This window comes from Amblyomma mixtum, chromosome 3 (genome assembly GCF_055824585.1).
Source record: "Amblyomma mixtum isolate Tamu chromosome 3, ASM5582458v1, whole genome shotgun sequence".
NCBI classification, from domain to species: Eukaryota; Metazoa; Arthropoda; class Arachnida; order Ixodida; family Ixodidae; genus Amblyomma; species Amblyomma mixtum.
In genome coordinates this window covers 425,355,136-425,380,149 of record NC_143014.1, presented here as the reverse complement: position 1 = coordinate 425,380,149, position 25,014 = coordinate 425,355,136, and the positions used below count along the sequence as shown (strand labels likewise).

Sequence of the window (25,014 nt, the reverse complement as noted above, 5' to 3'; positions counted from 1 at the left end):
TGCTTTGGGACGTTAAACACCAATAAACCAACCTATTCACTTTATGGTCACGTGTGTTTCCTTAAGTTGTAGAGGAGGTTAAGAAAGAATCGATCTAGTTTTTTGCAGCAACGTAACTCCTACTTGGTCCTTTTTTCGGCGTTTAAAGAAAGCCTGCGAAATGTGAAAAAGAACCCACGTGACTGTGCTCATGCGCTACCATACTGCCAAAGCCACAGAAACCGAGGGAACTCAGGAGATTTTTTTAATAATATTTATCCACTTAGTGGTGTTGATCAATGGAGAATATTACTTAATATGTTATCATTTAAATATAATTGATTAGAAAAGCAGAAGAAAAGACAACCACGTGCCACCGGTGGGAACCGAACCCACGACGTCCGAATTACACGTCCGGTGCTCTGCTTAATTGCTTAACGAGGGCTCGGTTCTGGCAGCCTTGATGCCTTATTAAGCACAAGAGGGTTCTCACACAGCTACCACCCTCGTCGTTCGATGACGTTACACGTCACACCAGCGGTAACTCAGGACATACTACGTTCGCCGCTTATGAACGTGGGTGGCGCTGGTGAACACTCTCAAGGTTAAGTCCCTTGTAATCATATATACCCCTGAAAGCAGAACATCAGTCAGCCGTCGCCGTAGCTCAGTTGGTAGAGCACCGGACACGTAATTCGGAGGTCGTGGGTTCGGTTCCTACCGGTGGCATGTCGTTTTTTCTTCTGCTTTTCTAATCAATTATATTTAAACGATAACATATTCAGTAATATTCTCCATTGATCAACACCACTAAGTAGATAAATATAAAAAAAATCCACCGAGTTCCCTTGGTTTCTGTGGCTGTTGGCTTCTCTCATATATTTATATATATATGTGTATATATATATATATATATATATATATATATATATATATATATATGCTCTCAAGTCACTCCGAGTGCCAACGGGTAAAAAAAAAATGGCTCGCGATTTAGCATTGCTAAGCACAAAATATTATGCAAAAGCACATTCTTTTGCAGGTGGACACCACCGCCACATACCTCAAAGAGCGATTAAGTTGTCCGTTGACCCAGGGAGTCAGTTATGGCCCTTTAATTTTCTCAAAATCAACGGACCCTACAACATTGCCAACGCCAATGCCAACGCCAATGAACCCAACGAATGCCGGTGGCGTATTGCTCCAATTCCGCGCTTCTGCCACAACGTTGCCAATGCCAACACATGCAGTGCACATCTCTGTCGCCACCGCCACGTACCTCAAAGCGGGACTGAGGTGTCCACTGACCCAGGGAGCCAGTTATGCGCCTTTCCTCCCTCAAAATCAACGGAGTCTAAACCTTCGGTTGGTTTTCAGTAAAAGAAAAGCACATAGCTGCGCCTATTTGTAGGTGGATGCCACCGCCTACTCACAGCGCGACTGAGGTGTCCTGTGAACCCGTGATCCAGTTACACTTCTACTCAGAGGATTCAGACAAACACCACTGAAACCCAGGGAGTGCGGCTAGAAGTGCTTTCGCACAAAAAAAATGTAGGATTCCTAGCTTAGACTACAAATGGCTTGCACCGACACCACAGTGGCCACTATGTTGGACACCACAAACAAGGCAAAAATCAATGCATTTGTCCTATTTCTTTACTGCCACCTGCTCCAGCCTGTACCATGGAAGCTATTCATGCACTTGGTTCATCACCCTAGCATCCCTGACATCACGGATAAGGCATCTATGGTTCTACATACACAGTTGAAAAGCTCACTGCACAAGCACCATGAGTTGTCTCAACAACACTAGTACCAGATTTGGCCACCCTCAAGCGCTGTCAGCACCAGATTTACACAACATAGTGCAATGGTGCCTGAAGATACCGGGATAAGGCTTTTGTCCCAGTGACAAAACAGAAAAATTTGAGTTCTTCAGTTCGTAATAAGGGAGTAATCACTCACTGACATCCACCCGAGCACTGCCATACGGCTACAAAGGGAAGCTAAACAGCTTTCTCAGAAACTTCGTAGTTGAAGAAAAATACATCCAGGTTTTGGGTTCGAACCCGTGACCACCGCTTCACCGAAGCAGTCGCTCTACAAATTGAGCTAACCGGGACGGCAAGCTTATGGTAAGGCAAAAGCATATTGATCAATAACTCAAAGTGGGAACTGTGCTGGTCAAATGTTTAGGAGAATCCCCCAAGGTAAAGTAGATTTGTAATAAGGGAGTAATTACTCATTGACATCCACCAGAGTGCTGCCATGCAGCTACAAAGGAAAGCTAAAGAGCTTTCTCAAAAACTTCATAGTTAAAGAAAAATTCGTCCAGGTCCCGTGTTTGAACCAGTGACCACCACTTCACCGGAGCAGTCGCTCTACCAGAGTAGAGCGACTTTCCTTTGTAGCCACATGGCAGCGCTCGGATGGATGTCAGTGAGTAATTACTCCCTTATTACAAATCTACTCCACCTTGGGGGATTCCCCTAAACATCTGACCAGTTCCTTAGAGACTTCTGTTTTTTTAGAATTTAGCCTTGCTTGAAAAACAAAAATAAAATGGCAATAATACCAACAGAATAAAATTACTGTACAGTAAATACCTACAGTGGCAGCCAAATTAGCCAAAGCTAATGTGGTGGTACGTGGGATTTAACATCCTGAAGCAGCATCTGGGCTAAGAGACTACTGAAGGGCTCTGGATTAACATCATCTGGGGATTTTTAACGTGCACTGACATCACACAGCACACAACCGTTTTCACATTTTGAATTCAACAAAATGCAACTGCCATGTCCTTGGCATCCAACGTCCTTGGGCTCAGCAGCCAAACACCATAACCACTGAGCCACTAAACCGAGTAATGTTTGGTTTATGGGGCTTAACGTCCCAAAGCGACTCAGGCTATGAGTGAAGGATTCCGGAAATTTCAACCACCTGGGGTTCTTTAAAGGGACACTGAGGAGAAATTGAAGTTGGCGTGTATCGACAGATTACCAGCTCCTGATTACAAAAACGCCACTCATACTGACAACAAAGCTCTTGTAACGTAGAAAAGCGCAAGAACCAAAATACAGGTATCGCCGCCACAGGCCAAACTCGCAAGTACGAGCGTGATGACGTCATAGGACAAAACAGTGTTGCTAGGACCAATGGTTCTAGCAACACTAGGACTCGAGAAGTCACGAATCAATGAGGCGCAGCCAATGCATGCGTCAATCTCCTTGACGTCGCCAGATGGAGCCACGCACCCGACAGCTACGTGCGCGCCTGCAGCATTGGGACCAATGAGCGCCCGATCACCGGCAGTAGGCGGGCTCCCGGTACTCCGCTAACGGTAACAAGGTGCACGGTATGCTAGAAGTGTCTAATTGCAAGAACTTCGTTGACGACTTCGAGAACGGGATCCATCGTAACGCTGGCAAAACGCCGGTGCAAACGTAAACGAAGCGACGATAGCGACGGCCACAATAGCCGATAGATGCCTTCAACGAGCGGCCTGAGGTAGCTTTCGTTTCGGCTGCTGTTAGGCCGCACTGCTGGCCGCCAGAAATCACGGAGTCTGGGTTATGTCTTGTTTCACGTCACTGAGTCCTGTGTCGTCATAGGAGAATCCCAAGTTTGAATCAGAGCGGCGGGAAAAACTTTTTCAACTTCGAATCCAAATTTCTTAAAAATAAATGCATATTTTGCTGCCAGCCAAGTGGCAGCAAAGCCTTGAAATGCCAAACTATCGGATTTTGCGGTAAAAAAAAATATCAATAGAGCTCTCCTCACTGTCCCTTTAACGTGCACCGACATCGCATAGCACGTGGGCCTCTAGAATTTTGCCTCCATCGGAATTCAACCGCCGCGGCCGGGATCAAACCCATGTCTTTCGGGTAAGCAGCCGAGCGCCATATACTGAGCCACCACTGCGGCGACAGAATAGTTTATGACGGGTGGTATAAAGGGCTAGTCAGTGCCAAAACATCATTTCAGGAGCGTTAATATTCAACAAGCCCACAGGGAGACAGGTATGGACAAGGGCTCAGTAGGGTTTGTTGGAATAAGCATATGCTTATTTTGCTGCCTTGTGGCTAGTGATTGCCGCATGGTCTTGTTGTTTGACAGCACAGAAATCAAGAATGCTTCAGGTTCACAATGCATATAGGTAAGAAGACACTGCACATTTAGTGTGCAACTTGATTTTTGGAGGATATGTGTGAGCTGTACAATGGTAATGCACACATTGTGCAGTTTCTCTGGAAACCTGCCATACCAGTTTGAACATTATCATGCCTAGTCTGCAAAAGTCTAGACAACCAATGTTCCCCGGATACAGTTCAGCATGCCTGATGGGTGCTAACTCTGTTTGTTGTTTGCCTACCCCATCCCGCCAGTAACACCCCGTTTTCTACAGCGTAATTACACTGTGTAGCTGTCTATGCAGGTGCAGACACAAAAGAAAAAGGTTTCTCCACAATTTATATTCTTAGTCATTACAAAGGAATACAGCCCACACACACACTACAGCAAAAAGCAAAACAGCACTCATCTTGCGCATGATAACAGTGCTAAGGACTTGGGGCTGACACAGTTGAATGTTCCTCCTACATGTTTCGATGCACTAAGGAAACACAAGACAGAGAGGTACCTTGAAAGAGTGCCTATTCCTCTTTCTCATGCCTTTCTATTTGCTGGAATTTTCATACCCCCAAAAGAACACACTGATGAGTTCAAAAATGCCCTCTATTTGGAAAAAAAAAGAAAGAAAAAAACAGGCTGCGATTCTGTAGAACGTCTAATGGCCATTTCAACAAATTAGAAAACTTGTTGTGTTGTGTAGGGTTTTATGGCACATAAGCAACTGAGGCCATCATGCGCCAAAATTAGAAAACTGCTATGACTAAGTGTGACATTGTTACCTCTGTCCCTTGGAGATTACACACAATCAGCTTGATATGTGAAAACAACAAATGCGTAAACAATTCTCACTCCTGCAGCCTAAAATATTAGAAACTCATCGTTTTTGTATAAGGCCATCTCAAAAAGCTTTAGTGCACTTAAAAGCTAGGGCACACAGAGGCACTGTCTCATATTGCTGGCAGAATTAATTCAGGGCAACAGCATCCAGAACACTTTGAAGACCTCCAATTACTCCCCAGTGGACTTGGACAAGCCAGGTTCGTCATAAGCAGATTGTCATTTCTGTCGCATGACGAGTCCAGCTTGTGTGTTTTCTGGCACACTGTGTCTGGTTTAAGGTGAGTAGGACTTAACCAACGCATTTTTCTCGGTTTGCCAACAGATGGCAGCACAGGTACTAAATGACCATTTTGGTACCATTTTCTAAAAAAAAAAAAAAAGATGCCCGTTAGCAGGTTAAGAACATATTTCACCAAACATTCCTCTATACAGATAGGCAACAGAAAAACTGAAAAGCATAAGGCTCCAACACTTTCAGGCACAACCTAGAAGGCTTGACAGCAAAAACATAAGTGACCCTCAGAGGTGTGGAAGCCTTGACATGAAGACATATACTGCTGACATTGCAATACAAAATAGAGTGCTGAATAAGAGACACAAGGACACAGCACTGTGCCCCCACATGTCCTCATGCTGCATTTGCTTTTATTCTGTATAGCACTGTTACCAAGCAGCCACCTTTACCTCATGGGAAAATTCAGGGAGTGCTACCAGGCGAGTGAGAGCGCACCACATTGCAAGTGTGAATGCAGCAGAAACTACCGTGTGTTGCTGCGTATAAGTTGACGATACACGGAGCCAACCAGCATGAGTATGCCTCTCATACTGGTGCCCATTCTTGCCAAATGCATGCAGCATAAGAAAACAATGGCTGGGGTTCAACGTGGCTTGAACCTAGTGATACGAGCGAAAGTTCTGTTGAACATGGTCTCCACCGTCTCAAATCAAACGTCAAGGTCAAAGTCAGGTGCCCAATGGTCATACTAGCACAGCTTGGGCCATACCTCCATGCAGTTGAGTTCAGTTTAACTTTGTGAGGCATTGTCGATTTGGTGCGCACTTTGTCTCAAATCAAACGCTAAGGTCAAAGGTCAAGGTCACAAACCCAATGGTCATGGTCAGTCATATGATCATGTGGTCATGGTCAAAGGTCAAGGTCAGAAACCCAATAGCCATAGTCATATGATCACGTGGTCATGACTACCATAGCTTGGGACATACCACTACGCAGTTAAGTAAGTTTGGTTTGACCTTGTGAGGCACTGATAGGTCACTGTCTCATCCACATGGAAATCGGAAGTTGTACCCCGAGGAGCACAACTCTGGCTGTAAAAGAAATTTTTAATCCATGTGAGGATAGATTCTCCTACAAAAATTTAAGCAGCGCCATTTACCTGGCTCGCTCTGCCTGGCGATCACTTTCGCTGACAAGAGGTAGACAGAGTTAAAACCTGAAACTACAGGACCACTGGCAGCTTGGTCTGCCGCTAGTCATCTGGCTGCATGCAAGTATGGAAGGCAGAATGGGGTACCGTTTCACTGCCTTTCATCTCCATTTGCTTCAGACTGCTGGCCTTGTGCTTGCATTATTACGAGTTTTTTTGCTTTGAGCTGCGCGTACGTTGCAACATCAACTTATATTCAGAGCCAACTTATCACGGCAATATACGCTAATTTCCGCAAAATTTCTCAGAAACCTGAAAGAAGAGACATCACTCACAACAGACCTCAAACTCTCTTTGCAATAGAAGCATACTTGCGCTAATGAAATAGAGGCGCAGTTATACCCAGCTTCCAACTTTCACAGTTGTAGAGTGAGCCTAACGCACCGGCTTACTAGACTACAACACAAAAGTGAACACAAACATCTGCACTCCACACAAAATGAAGTATCAGAAGTCCGGCATCTTTGGCAAGGCTTCACAAATGCAGCTTGGTTACACATCAGTGCGATTCCTCTCGGCTATGGGAAGTATAGTCAAGCCAAGTGTTGTGCGCATGGGAACAAAGTTTTGGGAATGGGCCAGGCAGCCAAAGCACCACCCACGCATAACCAAAGGCACCACAACAGAACCAGTTACTTCAACTGTCTCACTAGTTATATGCAATCCATAAAAAAAAAAAGTTGAAGCCAGGAGTGCATGGGCAGCCAGCCACTCTGTCCACCAACTATTTCATACCACACTTCTACAAGCTAACAGGATACCGTATTTACTCGCATAATAGGTGCACTCGCATAATAGGCGCACCCCTAGTTTGGGCACGAAAAATCAGATTTTTTTTTATTTCCGCGCATAAAAGGCGCACCCCGAACTTGGCACTGTGATTAGTAATGTATTTACTCGATTGCAAGACGACACCTCGCCACCCCCCCGCTCCCCAATCTTTATTTTAACAAAGCTTTTGCTGAACTGACTACTAGTCCTCACTAGTGCTGCTGCGGACCCACAGCACGTACAACGACATCGCGTAGAACAGCCACACACAGTTTTCAGGGATTCTCACTTTAAGCGTCTGTTTGGAAAGCTTCATCTCCAGCCGGAAACGTTCCCGACTTAGGCCCGCGAAAACCTCGGCGCTTGGAGTCGCGTACGAAAATTTAGGGACGCCGCAGTCGCAACTGCCCCACTTCTCGGCCACGTCGTATTTTCCGACCTGCCGCACGCTAGCCGTGTAGCTGTTAAGGTGCTTGGCCGTCGAGCTAAAACAGCAACGCTCCGCGGCAAAGCCATAAACCACGATGAACTATCGCGCTACCGCAGATCCCGGCACTTGACAGCAACAAAAAAAAACAAAAAAAATGAGCTGGAGATGCTGATGGCGATATGGATAGCGAAAGCTCGCGGCGCGGCGGAGGAAAACGTTGATGATGATGATAAGCTCTAAATCGGGCGCCCTCCGTGGGTGGCGTCTGGAAGCTCCTGTGCGCGTGTGTGGCCTCCGCGATCAAGCGCCCGTTGCGCGCAGCCGGAGCCGATCGCAGAGGCCTCGGCGCGTGCATTCCGAAGGCTATTCCCGCGTAGGTCGTGGAAAGTTTCGGTGCGGACCTTACACGGATCTTTTTTTTTTTTAATATTTTCTTCGGGAAAACGGGGTGCGGCCCGTACACGAGTGCGTTTATGTGGTGTGTTCAATTTTGAGAGTCGAAAAATTTCCGGAAATTTTACCCCGCGTAATAGGCGCACCCCGAACTTTGAGCCGGATTTTCTGGAAATAAAGTGCGCCTATTATGCGAGTAAATACGGTATTTCCAGTCTTCAAGAGCCCTGAAAATGGTAATTTGAAACTGTTGTGCAGTCTGATGCAATTTACTTTTCCAAGAAAGTTGAATGAAATACATATGCTCTGCTAATTATCTGGGTCCTGTATCCTGCACCGCCATATTCATTGCGTTGAAGAACAAGTGACCGTCACGCGAGAAAAAAAACTTATTGGTCCTGTTTGGCCAAAATGAAAACGATAAGCGATAAAGACTCTATGTTTCAAGCTGCACGCAACGACTATCAGAGTGCAGCTGCATAGCACCAACACCAACTTGACAATTTTTGACACTCCAAACCACATGAAGTTAAGATGCAGTAAAAGCCAACATCATGAAAGTGGCATGCTTATGTTATGGTCCCTGTGCAGTAAAAATTTTCTTAAGCACCTTTTAGTTCACTGCCCCAGGATAGTGCCATCAATACATGCAAATAAAATTCTTTACAGGTTAGCACTTAAAAAGAGAGCCCAGAAAACGACAGTGCTGTTCGCTGTGCAGAAAGGAACAGTGACTATGATTGGTGGCATACAGCTAAAAATTTAGGACCTCCATGCTCAAGGTTACAAGGGTGCAATCTCTCTCAAAGCAAGCGATAGAAAAAACATCAAAGCAAAGCATGAAAGCAATTAGCGCTGAACAATGATTACACTCTATTGCTCAAGCACACAAGTTTAACAGGGCACCAGAAAACCTGGAGCTGCAGGTTGTGATTCACCAGGGTGGAAATTTGTGCAAGTCGGTATTGATCCATAACATAAGAGTAGCGCAAAACCAGGACGACGGACAAAAGGGGAGAGAACACGCACCAACAACACAGGCGCTAACTTCCGACCTGGTTGGTGTGCGTTCTCTCCCCTTTTGTCCGTCGTCCTGGTTTTGCGCTACTCTTATGTTGTGCAGGTTATGCACCTGGAATAGATTTAAACACCAAGTTGATTCATCATCATCGTCATATGTAGCCCTTTCTTGAGTCACCTAAGCATTTTACTTCTCAAGGAAGTTTTCAGTAGGCATCCTTTCACATACCACATTGCCTAATTTTGTATGTGCTAAAGAAGGGACTTTCATGCCTCTGGGACAGCACACAACTGTTTTATGGCAAACAGATGTTATTCATTTTCAGCTTCCATGGTGTAGCACAGAATTAGTAGGACAGGGAATGGGAGCATGGTGCCAGTCAAGTCTAAAATGCCCTGCACTGACATTGCCCGTGCCCGTCACAATGTGAAGTTGCATTCTGGGCACTTGGAGTTGCTACGCACAGTGCACCACTAAAGACCCACAGAAGCAATATTCCTGCCCAAGGAAAGCAAAGCTTGCACCACCCAAGAAACAGGAAAATGCAAAAAGAATGCCTAAAAAGAAAAGGATCTAAAATTTGGGAAGGTATACCCAGATCTCCCGGCACAAAGTGACATGACAGATGAAAAGCATAAAATCAACCACCATTACACAGCAACTCAAAAAGTGCTCTTCTGTAAGTCGCACACATGCAATGAAGCTTTCCACTCCACATGGTCTGCAATGACACCAAGACAAAATAAAGCAGTTACTGCAGTTAAACCTGGATGTCACGAACCTCTCTGCAGCAAATTCCTCGATATTACGAAGTTTCTCAATTCCCCAACGCTGCCCCACTGAAGTTTGTTCATTCACAAGCTCCATTTAACTAAGATTTTGCGGAGGTCGGTCTTTATATAACAAACTCTCCACGCCGACTATCCATTAACTAGCACTGTGTTCCTTGAAATTCAGCCGAATTACGCAGAAGATTCATGAAATAAAACACGAACTGCCACGAAAGGAATGTCTATGACTGCAATGAGCAAGCGCAGTTGGCACCTCTCTGCAGCAAATGTAGCTGCCCCCACAGATTTCACTTTTTTAGCATCATACCAAGCGACACTACAAAAGCCATGAGCGAATGCAGCACGAAACAGCAGGACGTAGCACAGGACGCACAGGACGAGGAGTGCATGCCCATCGCCACCAATCAGTTGGTCATGCGATCCACTCCAGACACGGGTGAGCGCTGGAAACAGCGGACAAGCAGACCAAGATTTTCTTTCTTCCTTCCTTTTCCCTTTTTTTTTTATGAGTGACGAGCACGTGGAAAGACACAAGTGCTTCTGACTCTCCCTGCCCCATATGCAGTGGCGTCAGGCTTTCGCTGTGCGATCCACGGTGGAGACAGTGGCGGCTGCTGCCGCACAAGCATTATCAAAGCGATCGTGAAAAATCTCTCCATTTTTATGACTTTGAGCAATGGAGATTTACTGTGAATATTTGCTACGCCCTTGTCATCAACACTTATTTTTCATTTTGGCTTCCTTTCTGCAAATGCCTTTCGCGTTTTCACTCGAAAACTGGGTGTAATGAAAACCTTCTTGCAAAAAAAAAGAAAATTGCGGACTTTCCACGATTTTGTTATATCCAGGTTTAACTGCACTGGCAATGTAAATCAACACAGCAAGTAAAAAAGATATAGACTCGTGCAACATAAAATGCCACGTCTTACCGGACGCACTGTAGCCAGATATGGCTGACATGCCATAATACATCAATTTCATCACCACAGGCTTCAGTAGTAAGCATGTGCCATGCCAGAGAGCCAACATTACAGAAAATGCGTACACAGTGCATAGTAGGGATGTGTGAATATCCAAAACTTTTGAATATACTGAATTAAAGTAATGCTGTATGTGACTCGGCCCTGAACCGAACACGTATACCCAGGAAGTTGGAATATAGTACAGTCGAACCCGGATATATCGAACCCGCATATTTCGAATTATTGGCTATATCGAACACACAGATTACCCCCTTGAAAATACTATGTAAAAGTATAGGACAGTTGCGTTGTATATCGAATTCCATTTTCGCCGGACATTGGATATATCGAACGCCGCGCCGCGCCGCGCCCCTGGAAGGTGCGCTTTCCCCAAAGACATTCCTGTCCGGTCCTCAGCCGCCTCAGCGGAGAACATTTCCGCAGTCAGCAGGCGCAGGGCCCTTTTTTTTTTTTTTTTTGTTCCCCGTTTTTGCGCCCCACCGGCGCGAGCTTTCCCGCTCCTCCTCTCCTCCTGTACCGCCAGGCGTGTGCTCCGTCAAGGTCATTGGAGATCAGCGAAGAGAGAGCGCCGCATGGAGACGCGCGGCGACCACGCTTCTTGGGGAAAGAGAGAGAGAAAACGGTCGCTCGTGGGCACATCGTGGGTCTGAGGAAAAGAGAGAGCTCAGAAAAAAAAAAAAAAAACGAAGCCCAGAGCGCCGATCTTTCTCCCTGCTCTTTCTTTTCCCTCTGTCGTTCCTTCGCAGCCGCGTTGACTGCCGCTCGCATAGGCTTCGCTCTTATCGCTCCATCTGCGCCTCGCGTGTTTTTTTTTTGTGTGTGTGCCTGTGTTTCAACGCGCGACGTGAAGCAGGCCCCAGTAGCCAACTGTTTTGGCAAGGCAGGCCTTGAAGTGGCCGGAGATTAATGTCCGGAAGATTTAGATGACGATGAGTGCTTGGACGACGCGTTTCGCGACTTCTCCAATTTTCTCGGCGCCGTTCCGTCCGAAGTGACTGTTGAGGACTTTAACGCTGACAGCGAAGTTCAAGCGGTAGCTGGCGTTCAAGACGCCTACTCCAGCGACGACGAGGGCAACTGTGTTGTCGAAGAAACGCGTCCGTGCGCAGCCACTGAACTGGCGTCAGCGTTAGCCTGATTCGGCGCTGTTGCGGCGAAATGGAAGGCACTGTGCTCTTGCACCTGGACAGTCTCGAGAAGATCGAGGCCAGTGTTTTGAACTTCATTTCCCAGGGGAAAAAGCAGCCCAAAATTAGTGATCTTTTTTTCCGCGAAATAAAGCGCTTTCACATTGCGCGCCCATACTATGTGATTCGCGGCTGTTCCAAACGGTAAGCCACAATTTGTTATGATCGGGAGTGCAGTTTTAGCCTATATCTGTATATCGAATTTTCGCTATATCGAACTATTTTCCGATCCCCTTCGAATTCGATATATCCGGGTTCGACTGTACTCCCAAAACACTCATTTCCAAATAAAAAAAAATCAATTCATACAATGGTAATGGCACACACTTTTGCAGGGCACATGGGACAATGATAAAACCAAATTCTGGTGCATGTATGCCAACTGGCATGGGCACAAGAACTAGGTACTCTCCCACAAGTGTCTCTACACAGAGAAGTCACAATTTCCTACCTTTGCTCAAAAGCTTTCAGCTAACCCCATGAGCAAAGCCTAGGAACAGTTGAGCAAAGCCTCAGCACTGTAAAGTCATAGAACTAAAAAATAAAAAGTTACATGCCATTCACATGTACCCAAATTTTCATACTGCATAAAGCTAAACTACATGAATACTTGACATTGGTATGAGAACAGCCAGGCACTTCTCACCATACCCAAAGGCCATGATTCAGAGTCACAAATCTGTGTCGATTCGAATTTATGACAATACCCTGAGCACACACAGGAAAAAAAAAACATACTGTTCACGTGCATAGCTTCATACAATGAGACCATGGTACGACACTAAGGGAGATAAAAAAAAATTGCTTGTATATCCCAGGTCACTGCACCGTACTAAAGCTGCAGGTGACTAGTTCGGCCAGCGCAGGAAAACTGAAAAGACCCACTTCTCACATGCACGTCCCTCCTTGAAGGCAAAAATGGAAGGACTGACAAGCGTGCACAGAACACACAGGCAGGACGACAGCAGCCGCTTTAGGGGCGCCGCGCAAAGTACACTAGCCGTGTGAGAGTGGAGGTGATGGAAGGCACTTGCTTCTTGCGGTCCATGGCAGGGTCGCCAGGCACACACGATTCATAGTACAGAGCAACACGACGACAGACCACAGTCAGCATGGACAGCAGGTCTGCAGACCGTGCTCGCTCCTGAAGCACTGAGCACAGGCCCTGTACGAACCAGGAACCCTGTGAGGTGTTGCGCCACGAGTAGAAGCCTGCGCACAAATGAGAAACCACATGCTGTCACACTGAAAAGTCACAGCAGAAGTTTGTTTCACAAGTGAAGCATCATTATGACTAGTACTGACCAGTTCTTTGGATACTAATAATCCGTACCTCCATTAGAAATCGAAATTTAAAAGAGTGATAATAAACATTTACCACCAGTTTCAACGCACAAAGGCTGCCTTTTAGATCACATATAGCCCTTACACAATGCTTCAAATGAACCAAACTGAATAGGTGCGGTAAAACCTCGTTAATTTGGACCTCAATATTTGAACGATCACTCGTCAAGCAGGTCATACCCCAACATGGCGCCACTTCAGAAGCCTGTCCATTAATCAATGCCAGCCCCGGGATGTCCAAATAAATCAACTTCCAACGCCACAGTCTTACACAGGCATATGGGGGAACTTTGGCACCAGTCCGAGTTATCTAAATTCCTCAATTAATGAAGGCCAAATTAATGAGGTTTTCCTGCATTGTACTCCCCACATTTTCCCACCATATTTTTCCACAATGCTGCAGACCTTTCATTACAATTATGTTTTTTTCAGTTTGATCTTTGAATTCAAATGCCACTCATTGTGCGCACCACACTACACAGACATGTGCGCATATTCTTCGCAGGAGGCTATCATTTGCTTCAATACATTTGATACTTTGCCTTTCATGCTATTGAGTAGCAAGGCTTTCTATGTGTAACAGCAGCAGTTGAAAGCCACACTAAGCATAACCGCAATGAGCTAAAGCCTGCATGAGACGCACAACTAGCGCTTTTTCTTTCTTCACAGTCACAGCATTTTTAATGACGTTAAGCACCATACAAATTCGTGAAACAGCAGTGGTGGGGCACCCGCGCATGTCGGAGCTCAGTGCAGGCCTGCCACTTGCCCTTCATGCTGAGCAGCCACACACATGCGAACTGGCATGGCATGCACTGATAGGTTTCCAATGCTTTTACCTGTGCAATGCATTGCATCAGCACCTCGCGCAAATGAGGCTCCATTTAGTTCAAAGCCCCAAGCAACTTGAACAAACTTTCAGCCACTTTCAAGCCGAAGTTACTACAATTTGACTGCAATATCAAGCTGAACAACTTTTGTTTAATACTTCTGTTGTACACAACGGCAGGACTCGCAGTAATGCAAGGTTTTAAGCTACACTCTGAAACTCTGTGATAGTAGGCAAGTGCCCCTTTTGCTCAACCTGGTGCTTTCACCATGGCTCCTATTGATATGACTTCAGTTTTGATTTTCTGATGTGCTACATTGTCTTATGAAGTTAACAATTACTGTAAGCTACAGCAACATTCCTACTTGACAGCAGGCTGTTGCTGTTCACGCTAAACTATTCTGTCACAAAATGCCTCAGTGTCAACCCCGACGTTACAAATGGTTAAGCACTGTGCTACTCCCCACACTAGTAGAGCCAGCCTGTGGGGCTACCTCTTCATCATCATCATTTATTATCCCTTAAGGGCCCTGGTTTGGGCATTACATAAGGGGGGGGGGGGACAAGAAAGTATGGCCATGGTCATATTTATACATACAAGAAAAACAACGAGGCATGGTGATGTACGTGCATTTCTATGATCCGTGCATTTTGAAATATAGGGAAAACAAACGGACGAAAATTACACAGGCAGTTATGCTCCGCACACTTTTAACAAACAACAAAACAGTATATTCACACACAAAAAGGAAAAGCAATCGGGTACTGAACAAAAAAATGCAGTGTATTATTTAACAAACAACAAAACAGTATATTCACACACAAAAAGGAAAAGCAATCGGGTACTGAACAAAAAAATGCAGTGTATTAGAGAAAAGTATAGCAAAAGAAAAATGAAATCCTATTGCTGCTCATCAGTTTATTTAGAAAAATGAGCGGATGTTAACTGCCTGAATTTTGAGTTGTCACGCTCATAGACAATAGTTTCGGGAAGTGAATTCCAGTCATCAATAGCCAAGGGCAAGAATGATTTATTAAATGAATTTGTGGAACCAGTAATACGCTGCACGCTCAGGGAATTGAAGAGCCGACGGGACGTTCGTACAGGTGGTACCAGAAGGGAGGTTCGCAGGTCAGGACGGTTGTAATATAGATTATGAAATAAACTCAGCCGTAATGTCTTCCTTCGATGAGTTAACGAGTCGAGATCAATGGATGATTTGATGGCACTAACGCTGATCCGTGTATCATATTTTGAGCAGATGAAGCGAGCTGCACGATTCTGGATGCTTTCTAGTAAGTCAATTAAGTATTGTTGATGAGGGCTCCATATTGCGCAGGCATATTCAAGTTTAGGTCTAATGTATACTTCATATGCGAGCTTACGAATGTTACTGGGGGATAAAGAGAGAGAACGCCTGATGAAGCCAAGTGTTTTAGATGTGTCCGCCACAAGTTTCGTGATATGCTGAGACCAGTTCAGTTTGTCTGTGATAATAACTCCCAGATATCGGTATGATTCTACACGTGAAATGATCATGGAGTTCAATGAGTATGAATAATCAAGGTTGGAGCGTTTTCGGGAGACTTGCATGCTCTTACACTTGGACACATTCAGTTTCATCAGCCAGGTGGCGCACCAGGTTTCTATTGTGTTGAGGTCTTTCTGCAGGAGCAACTGGTCAGATGTATTAGTGATGCGACGATAAAGTACACAATCGTCAGCGAAAAGGCGGATTGTGGATGAAATGCCTGTAGGGAGGTCGTTTATAAAGACTAAAAATAAAAGTGGACCGAGGACAGAGCCTTGGGGTACGCCTGAAATGACATTTGAGTTTTTGGAGCGATGGTCGCCAATAACAGTGAACTGAGTGCGGTCTGAAAGGAAGGAGGAAATCCATGATAGTACCAAGGGGTCAAGAGAGAGGGATGAGAGTTTAAACATCAGACGTTGATGTGGGACACGGTCAAAGGCCTTAGAGAATAGATAATAAAGCACTCCTCATCGATTATTCCTCCTCCGTCACATGAAAAAATACTGTCACAGCAGGATGAACATGGCACACGTGCTGGTTCCATCTGTAAGTCCCGAACTACCAGAATACAACTTTATCAGCACACAGCACTAACCTTCGGTCACATTCAGCCATGTTCACAAAAATGGTTTTTCTAATGATGTGCACAGCTCTCTGCAGAAATACCTCTTCTGATTTTGATGGCCAGAGGCCCAAGTCAGCCTTCTGACCCCCACCGTGCACTGCAAATACTATGATGCAAGCTCTGGAGAGCACCTTACAGCCTGTTTGGCTGACACGGCTGATGGGTAATCCAGCATCTGTAGCTAGAATTTCTTTGCCAGAGGCAGCAACACGCCCATTACAACAAAGTTGTCACAAGAAGCACGGACTAGCCTGGGACCATTTTGTTTCAGTTTGTTTTTGCACCACTTAGCTCCACTTGCCAACAGTGGCAAAGGCCAGTATTTCACAAGAATCACATATATACAACTGCAACAAAGATGGAGTGACCACTGTAAACTTCAGAAGCTGGAAAAAGTAGAAAAATTTTTCTATATGAAATGTTGATTTCACTCTACAATTCAGAATCATACTTTTATCGGTGGAAATATTTTTCTAAACACCAACATTTTAGCCATCCTACAATATAAATATAGGACACTAGGAAAATTCCTTACTTGTTACACGTGGACACGTCGCAAAGCTTCAAACATCTGACATTGACTTTAAAACTACATTTCTCATCACACGGTGTGCTTTCCTTATGACAGTGCACAAAAATTATTTGTTTTTCTTGCAGAATTACCGTATTTATTAGGGGTGTGCGAATATTCGAAATTTTCGAATATAATTCGAATATTATATTTTTAGTATTCGTATTCGATTCGAAATCCAACTATTCGTGTTGTCTCGAATATTCGACCCGACGCGAATATTCGTATCCAGCCGAATATTCATTGTGAGCACCGGCGTTCATTTCGGTCCGCAAGCCCTATCGACTGAGACATAACAACATGGCGGCGCCTAGAGCAATGCGCATTCCTTCCTCCAAGGGCCATGCCGTAGCTGACTGCACTGGTGAGCTTCTTTGTGGCTATACCTGCGAAGCTGGTATAGTCAGAGCTGTGCACGAAGTACCTCGCAATACGTGCCAGTTCAGTGCCAATTGAGAGGGCATTTTCTGTGGCTGGAGGGGTCGTTTCAGCTAGAAGGGAACTACTTCTGCCTGACTATGTGGAGCAGCGGGTTTTCCTTCACGACAACCTTTTATGTGCATCCCAGCAACGCGCGTTCGTGCTGATGGCAAGCTATAGCCTTAATCACTGCTGTGTACCAGCCATCTTCTCTGATATTTCCACTCTTCTAAGAATAATGTTCGAGACTGATACTTTTTGTGCAGCCACACACACCTTTTGTGTTCATTTAATCATCGATAGTTGAACTGTGATGTTCTTGGGTGCTCAAATAAATGTTTTGTAGTGGTTAAATGCGTCTGTCCTTGATTATTCGATATTCGATTCGATATTCGGAGCCAAGTATTCGTATTCAATTCGTATTCGAAGAATTTGATATTCGCACACCCCTAGTATTTATACAACTGTAAGTCAATTCGAATGTAAGTGGACCACCCAATATCGCATGTCAGGGAAACAAAAAGGGCTTGACAGTGGGCACAATCCAAAACGAAAAACCTGGAGGACACTCAAGCTTCGCCTTCAAGAGTAGAATGCGATAGCATCATCGGGCCGTTGACACTTATCAGCAGCCGCCATCGGCTGCAGCGCGGGGAGGGCGGGGGGGGGGGGGGGGGGGGTAGTGGAGGGGTGCCAAGTTCTACACGTTGTTGAAGCAGTTGTTCAAGGTCAGCATGAAGAGCAACGCGACGGAGCCGCAGCAGCCTTATACTGAGGCGACGATGACGCCGGCTTTGCCACCTCATGAGCTCCTAAATTCTCTCGTGTTAAAATGTATTAGTCATTGGACTACTCATCCGCCCTTGCGCCGTCATACTCGCTAGTGCTGCCATCATATTAGCTGCTGCCGTCCCGCAGCACGTCATTCTACCGTTGTCGTCCAGTGAAATCCCGCACTTCGCAAACAACCACAGCACGCCGTCGCGTGGAACAGCTGAAAATTTTGCCTCGCTGCAGCCGCCACACCTGTATCATCTGTTCCGAGACGCTGAGCTTGAGGCCCGGTGCGCAGTTGTTCGTTTCTTCGGCGTAAAGAATGACAGCCATCTTGAATGTAGCCGTGATTGAGCGCCGGACGCCTACCAGACCCAAAGCGCAAATGATGATCGACATAGCATTACATTAAAAACTGATAAAACGTGGCCAGCAGTCGACAGAAGCGTCAAACAGAGCCAAAGAGAAACTATGCGTGCTATGCCTGAGCGGCGTCGGCTCTTCCATTAGCTACTGACCCTCCCCAGAAGCACTGCCAATCCGAGTGGCAGTGATGCCACAATTGGAAAAGCGGTCCTTCCATCAACTATCCACACCCCCTTGAGCGCCGAGTGCGCAGTTAAAACTAAAAAATAAAAATCCTGAAAAAGCGTGCAGAACAGCCAAATGCTACTGCGTAGACAGAGTCGTGGATCAAACAAAATTACAACCACACTGTAGCATCCCTGATGTCTCCTGTATCTCGCCTTCACTTATGGTACTATGCTTTGGTTTTGAGGGTAAGTCGATCACCCTACTTTGGATTTTCAAATTTTAAAAAGTAGGTTGACTTACAATCGTGTAAATATGGCACACTGTAATTGATAGGGTCGAACGTCCAGAGAAGACTGGTGGATATTTCTGAATGCACACAACGCACAAACCTGAACCCACAACACAACTCTTTCCCAGGAAAAATTAGGCCCTCTTGAACCTACGCTAACGGGCACAAGCTTTTACACAATAAACTGTTAGAGCTGCTGCCCAAAAAAGCAGTGTCCAACATGTAGGATGCTAGGCATATATGGGTTAAATGTGGGAACAAATCTGGAACATTCAAATGGAATTTTCTCAACTAACAAGCGACCTCTTTGTGCAATGAGACACAGCAAGAAAGTTCCCAAGGGGTACTCTGACAGTATAGCCTGACCTGTTTGACTTTACTGCCCTATTAGGGCATATGCTTGGTCAACGAGGAAGGAGTTAGGTGGTTAAGATGCAGCACTCCTGAAAGGGTGGAGAACTGCCCCCACGCAATACTACCTTTTGGTCATAGGTCAGTGGACTCACTCATGAGTCGACTGAGTCGACTCACTCAAGCTCACTCAGGCTCATCTCAGATCATGACCAGAGCAGTGAGTAAGCCCGAACTCGCATTCAGATCATGATCTCAGTTTTGAGCGAGTTCGAACTCACATTCAGATCATGCTCTCAGTCATGAGTGAGTCCGACCTCATATTCAGGTCACGATCTGAGTCGCCAGTCCAGGCTCACATGCACATCATAATCTGAGTCGTGGTGAGAGTGGACTTCATTCAGATCATGATCTGAGCCCTCCTCGTCAGTCTGGTAGATTCTGGGCCTATGAAATCAAATAAGTCCATGACGTGAGGTTGAACATTCCCATGATCCCAAGTGAGTCCATGACGCCGATTTGGCACGAGTTTGTAATGTTCATAAACGCAAGTTTCTTGCGCACTGTAATACTGAATAGCTTTTGGTCGAGATGATGATGTAGAGCAATTTCATTGTTTTGTGGTATGCAATTTTTGTGGCTGCTGCACTCTAGAACATTCCTAGAAGGCGAGAAAAGTGGATCACTCACCGTTCTTGGCCTCGTTGGATATTAGCTATGGCTTGCTGTATCACAGTTGTTCTAGTTTTTCCTTTACTGTTTTTTTTTTTAAGTGGTTGCCAAACACATGCAGCGGTCTTAAATCTTTACGGCCAGGCCTCTCAGCCAGGCCTGGCTACAGGCTGGCATGCAGACAAGAGCTCATTGCATCACCATCGCATCACCAACAACTTTAGGGGGGCATTTTAGGCATGTAACTTGGGTTGTTGGGCGTAAAAACTATTCAGCTGTCCCATGTGTGAGCTTATAGAAGTCCTAAATCAAGGTGGGCCTGGGTGAGCCACGAGTTTAAATGTGCAAGTGAGCCCGAATGAGTGATTCCAGGTGAGTTGCGGGTCAAAATGGGTGAGCCCAGATGAGTGATGAGTTGAAATGAGTGAGTGAGTGAGTGAGTGAGTCTAAATGAGCCATGGGTTGAAATAAATGCGTGAGCCTAGATGAGTCATGAGTCTGAGTGAGACTAGAGTCGCTATGAGTGGTTGACCGCGGACAACTGGTGAGTCTGAGTGAGCCCGGGCCTCTGTGAGCGTGCGTTAGAGTCAAGGCTGAAAGCTGGGCTAGTGAGCCCATAAGTTGACGAAACTTGTGCGAATGAGCCTGTGTGAGCACTCGTGACTTTGCCGAGGTGTGCTTGTGGTTGCTCCACATTCTCAGCTGCAGATTTGGCTGGACAGCTAGAGAGCATTAGGGTCGGTGCTGTCACTAGCCGCCAAAAGCTGCCAGCTTGAACACGTGGGTTCAGTAAAAGTGTGAGACCGTACTCAACGCACAGCCCAAGTAATGCACAGACCACAAGTTTACAGTCATGCACATGCAACGAGAGCCTGGTTAGGAACCAAAGGCTCCCAACTCAAGCACTGGACATAATGCCTGCCATCCTTTTAGCATAGAAAACTGCTGGAATCTGCCACATGTTCCCAACTAGGCTAGCACCGTAACAGGCTGCAGCACAGCAATGCCAACTGCATGACCTTTTACTTACCGGGCACTGTGGAGTAAGCAGCCAGGAAGTCAGCATGTGTTGGAATGCGATAAATCTGGCCAGGAGAGTCAGAAGTGTCCAAGACTGCTGGAGTGCCTGCATCCAACCTGTCACCCCGACAGGCCTGCAAAGCATGACAAAATGCATTTACAGTTGGCAGCAAAAATTCTGCAAAATCAAAACGGCAAGACTTCATTTGGTCAAGTGGCTCAAGTAAAAGCAATTCACCTCACAGAGCACTACACTTTTCCAGGCTTTCTCAAGCAGCCTGAAATACTGTAGATGCTCTGCTAGATGGCAGTTTCAGCACTATATACCGTATTAACGCGTGTAAGGGCGCACTTTTTTTTTCCAGAATTCGAGGGACAATTTTAAGAGTGCGGCCCATACACGCAATGTTCACAAAAAAAAATGGTTTAAAGTAAAAACACACCAATCAGTGAATGAGCGGCATATGTTCTACGTTCAATCGTCACTCACGGAGTATTTCGGCTCAGAGCTGGTGCTGTGCTCTGGTGCATGCTCATCCCTTAAGATTTCACACAGCATGTCCGTTGTCAACGCGCAGCTGTTGTTCCACACTTCCATCACATAAACCAAAAAACAGCGCACAGAAAAACACAGAAAACACAGGGAGAATGGACAGGACAGGAGCGCACTAGCAAGTGATGCGTCGTCGAAGAAACGCCTCTCACTCGGTGAGCATGCGCCAGGAAGTTCAGCACGTGTCAACCAGATAAAAACCCAAATAAAAACGTGACGTAGCTGTAAGTTAGACATACCGGCTAAACCCAGAGGAAAAACATAAATAAGACAAGAATTCAGACAAAAAAATTTTGACAAAAAACCTAAACCCATGGGGTGACCGAAGCACATAATCAGCACATGTGAAAGGCGAAAACTGCATGAAGATGCTAACACTTCTGCTATCAGATACCGCGGAACTTGCGTTCTTTTTCTAGCAAAAACACCGAAGTGGAACTGACACACAAGTTGTTCGCCACAGGTACAACTTGTGTGTCAGTTCCACAGAACAGAATGCCGAGGCCATTGTAGAGGTGGCAAGCCCACGCAATGTCGCTGAACTGCGTTCATTTCCCAGAATGCCGACTTTTTACGCTAAATTCCTGCCAAACACATCGACTACACTTTTCCCGTTATATCAGCTGCTAGAAAAGAATGCACGTTGGCACTGGAAACAGTCACAGGAAGCCGCATTTAATGCAGCTAAACAAAGGCTTAAATTAAAGCTGCCCAGATTCTGGTGCCTTTCGACCCAAAAAAGAAATTGAAATTGGAATGTGATGCGTCCCCTCACGGCGTGGGAGCAGTTCTGTTCCACACAGTCCGCAACGTACATACGCCCACTGGATTCTGTTCTAGTACATTAACACACGCTGAACGGAACTATTCCCAACTTGAACGAGAGGCACTGGCTCTCATTTTTAGTGCAACAAAATTTCATGACTACCTTCTAGGGCAAGAGTTCACGCTAGTAATTGACCACCAGCCGCTTCTGGACCTGCTGAGACTGGATCACCAGATGCCAACAATGGCCTATGCCTGCATCCAACGCTGGGCACTCTGCCACGGGGCCTACAACTACAAGCTGCAGTACACTCCCGGAAGGCAGATGCTCAGCTCCAACGCCCTGAGCCGCCTACCACAACCAGCTCCGGAACCTGTCCCAGATGATGCACCTCCAGAGTACCTTGGAAATCCTTGGAAAGACTGGACGAGGGGGACATGACAACACGTGAGCTGAAGGCTTTTTGAAAGCCACAGACCCCATTTTGACTGAGGTTAAACGTTACATAATGAATGGGTGGCCCAGAACCACACACGCATTACACCACTTCGCACTGCCATTTTTTGACTGGAAGCTGGAATTATCAGTGGCGCATGAGCTAGTGTACAGGGGAAATCATGTGGTAGGACCGAAAGAGGCTAGTGCAAGGGTATTGCGTCTTCTGCATGAGACACACCAGACATCATCGGCCATGAAAGCAGTGGCACGTTCTCTGTTCTAATGGCCAGGGTTGATTAAGGACATCCAGCAACTATCAGCTACTTGTCATAGCTGCATCCAGAACCTGCCGATGCCAACAGCTGCCCCACCACTTAACTGGCCACAGACAAACGAAAAGTGGTCTCGTATTCACATCAATTTTGCCGGTCCAATCGCAGGAAAAATGATCCTGGTAGCGGCCGATGACCATACTAAATGGGTCAAAGCCATACCACTCATGCACGCCAACACTGACACCCCAGTTGGCCACCTGCATACCATTTTCGACAGGTATGGAGTCCCATGAACATTAGTCTCTGACAACGGGACACAATTTACCAGAGCCAGGAATTTGCTGCTTTTGTGAGAAACAATAACACAGTGCATCTAAGGTGCGCCCCCTGCCACCCTCAGTCGAATGTAGCTGCAGAAAGAGTTGTCCAAACTGTGAACGATAGCTTCGAAAAATGAAAGAAGGGAAGTTGGAGGACAATCTAGTGCGACTATTGTTCAACTACCGAAGAACTCCCCAGAAAAATGGAAAATCCCCAGCAGAGATGCTTCTGGGTTATCAAATACGATCTCTGCTGGACTCGTGTTTTCCTTCTACTCTTGCAGAGCCACCGTACGGTCAAGATGACTGGATATTACAGTCAGAGAAGAGTGTTTACGAGCGGAACTATGGGACAGGGGACAAGCGGATATCAGGACAGGTCACAATGACGTCTGGTGCCAGGATGGCAACAGTGGCAACCCCAGGGGGGCTGACCCGGTGACATGCCCAGCAAACCAAAAACCTCTCAGAGACGTCTAGCTAGACATCTCTGAGAGGTTTTTGGTTTGCTGGGTGCAGATCAAGTTCACTTGCAATGCAGCTGTGCAATGGAGCATCAGCAGCCCAAAAGTAGGGGTGCGCAAGCAAAGCCCGGCAGTTGGCCCGCCAACTAGTCTGCCAACGACTACTGACCAGTCTGGCTCTACAAACAACACGCCGAATGGCGCAAACTCTCTGAAACAGGTTCCCAGTGTAGCCTCTCCAGCTCACCTTACGACAGGACCAGCACCAACAGAGAAAGCCGCAATAAACCCCAAACAAGGCCTGAGATAATCTACGAGACAGCGCAGACCGGTGCAGCATTTTAAATTTTAAAAAGGATGAAGTGTTACATATTCTGTTCAGTAACAAATGCGTTGTGCACACGTCATCAGCGCGCACCCTTTAGCTTGTTGCTGCAGCCGCTATCACAGCTCCCGTCCTCTTCCCTCGACCCCTCCCTTTCTCACCTGATGCATGGCTATAAAAGCGAGCCGAGCTTCGAAGTAAAACAAGGTTCTGCTCTCTTCCTGACCACCATGGCTTTGGTTCTTCGGCATGCCTCTGAGGCAGCCGTGGCGATGCAATACATCACCTTCACCCATGCACAGCATAGGCATGGCACTCAAGCTGTGCTGTGCCTCCATGGCTACTGACAGGCGCCAAAAACTGCTCTTTGAAAGTTTCCTCCTGTCCCATGCATTATGAATTGGTTTATTGGTTTATTGGGGTTTAACGTCCCAAAGCAACTCAGGCTATGAGGGACGCCATAGTGAAGGGCTCCGGAAATTTCGACCACCTGGGGTTCTTTTAACGTGCACTGACATCGCACAGCACACGGGCCTCTAGAATTTCGCCTTCATCGAAATTCAGCCGCCGCGGCCGGGATCGAACCCGTGTCTTTCGGGTCAGCAGCCAAGCGCCGTAACCACTTAGCCACTTAGCCATAATGCGGCGGGACCGCATTATGAATTCCCAAGGTGCAAAGAGACAGTGCGTTTGCATGCATTAATGAAATGTGAAGCAAGGCATGATGCACTTCCTAAACATGAGCTCCGATTTTCCATAAAAGTGCAATGGCCTGACTGTGACCTTGGTATACTCTAGTTACGCACACTGAAGTGAGACCCACTTGCATGCAGGTATTGTCCATTCACTAGGAAACATAATATCCAGTCAAAATATGGAAAAACACTGGACATATTAGTATCGAAATTGTGCTAAGCAGAAACACATGAACTGGAAAA

General features: G+C 46.2%; 1 protein-coding gene across 3 annotated transcripts in view; it reads right to left on the bottom strand.

Annotated features, from left to right (window-relative positions):
- Positions 1 to 12,649: 12,649 nt before the first annotated feature.
- The window catches only part of LOC149357947 (caspase drICE-like), a 37,788-nt gene continuing 25,423 nt past the window's right edge, over positions 12,650 to 25,014 (bottom strand). For all 3 annotated transcript variants that reach the window (XM_089585006.1, XM_089585007.1, XM_089585005.1), the window contains 2 exons: positions 20,946 to 21,069; positions 12,650 to 13,183 (listed from right to left, as the gene is read on the bottom strand). In XM_089585006.1, coding sequence (XP_089441132.1) covers positions 12,945 to 13,183; positions 20,946 to 21,069 — 363 coding nt within the window. In that variant the 3' untranslated portion in view covers positions 12,650 to 12,944. The remainder of the gene's footprint in view (positions 13,184 to 20,945; positions 21,070 to 25,014) is intronic.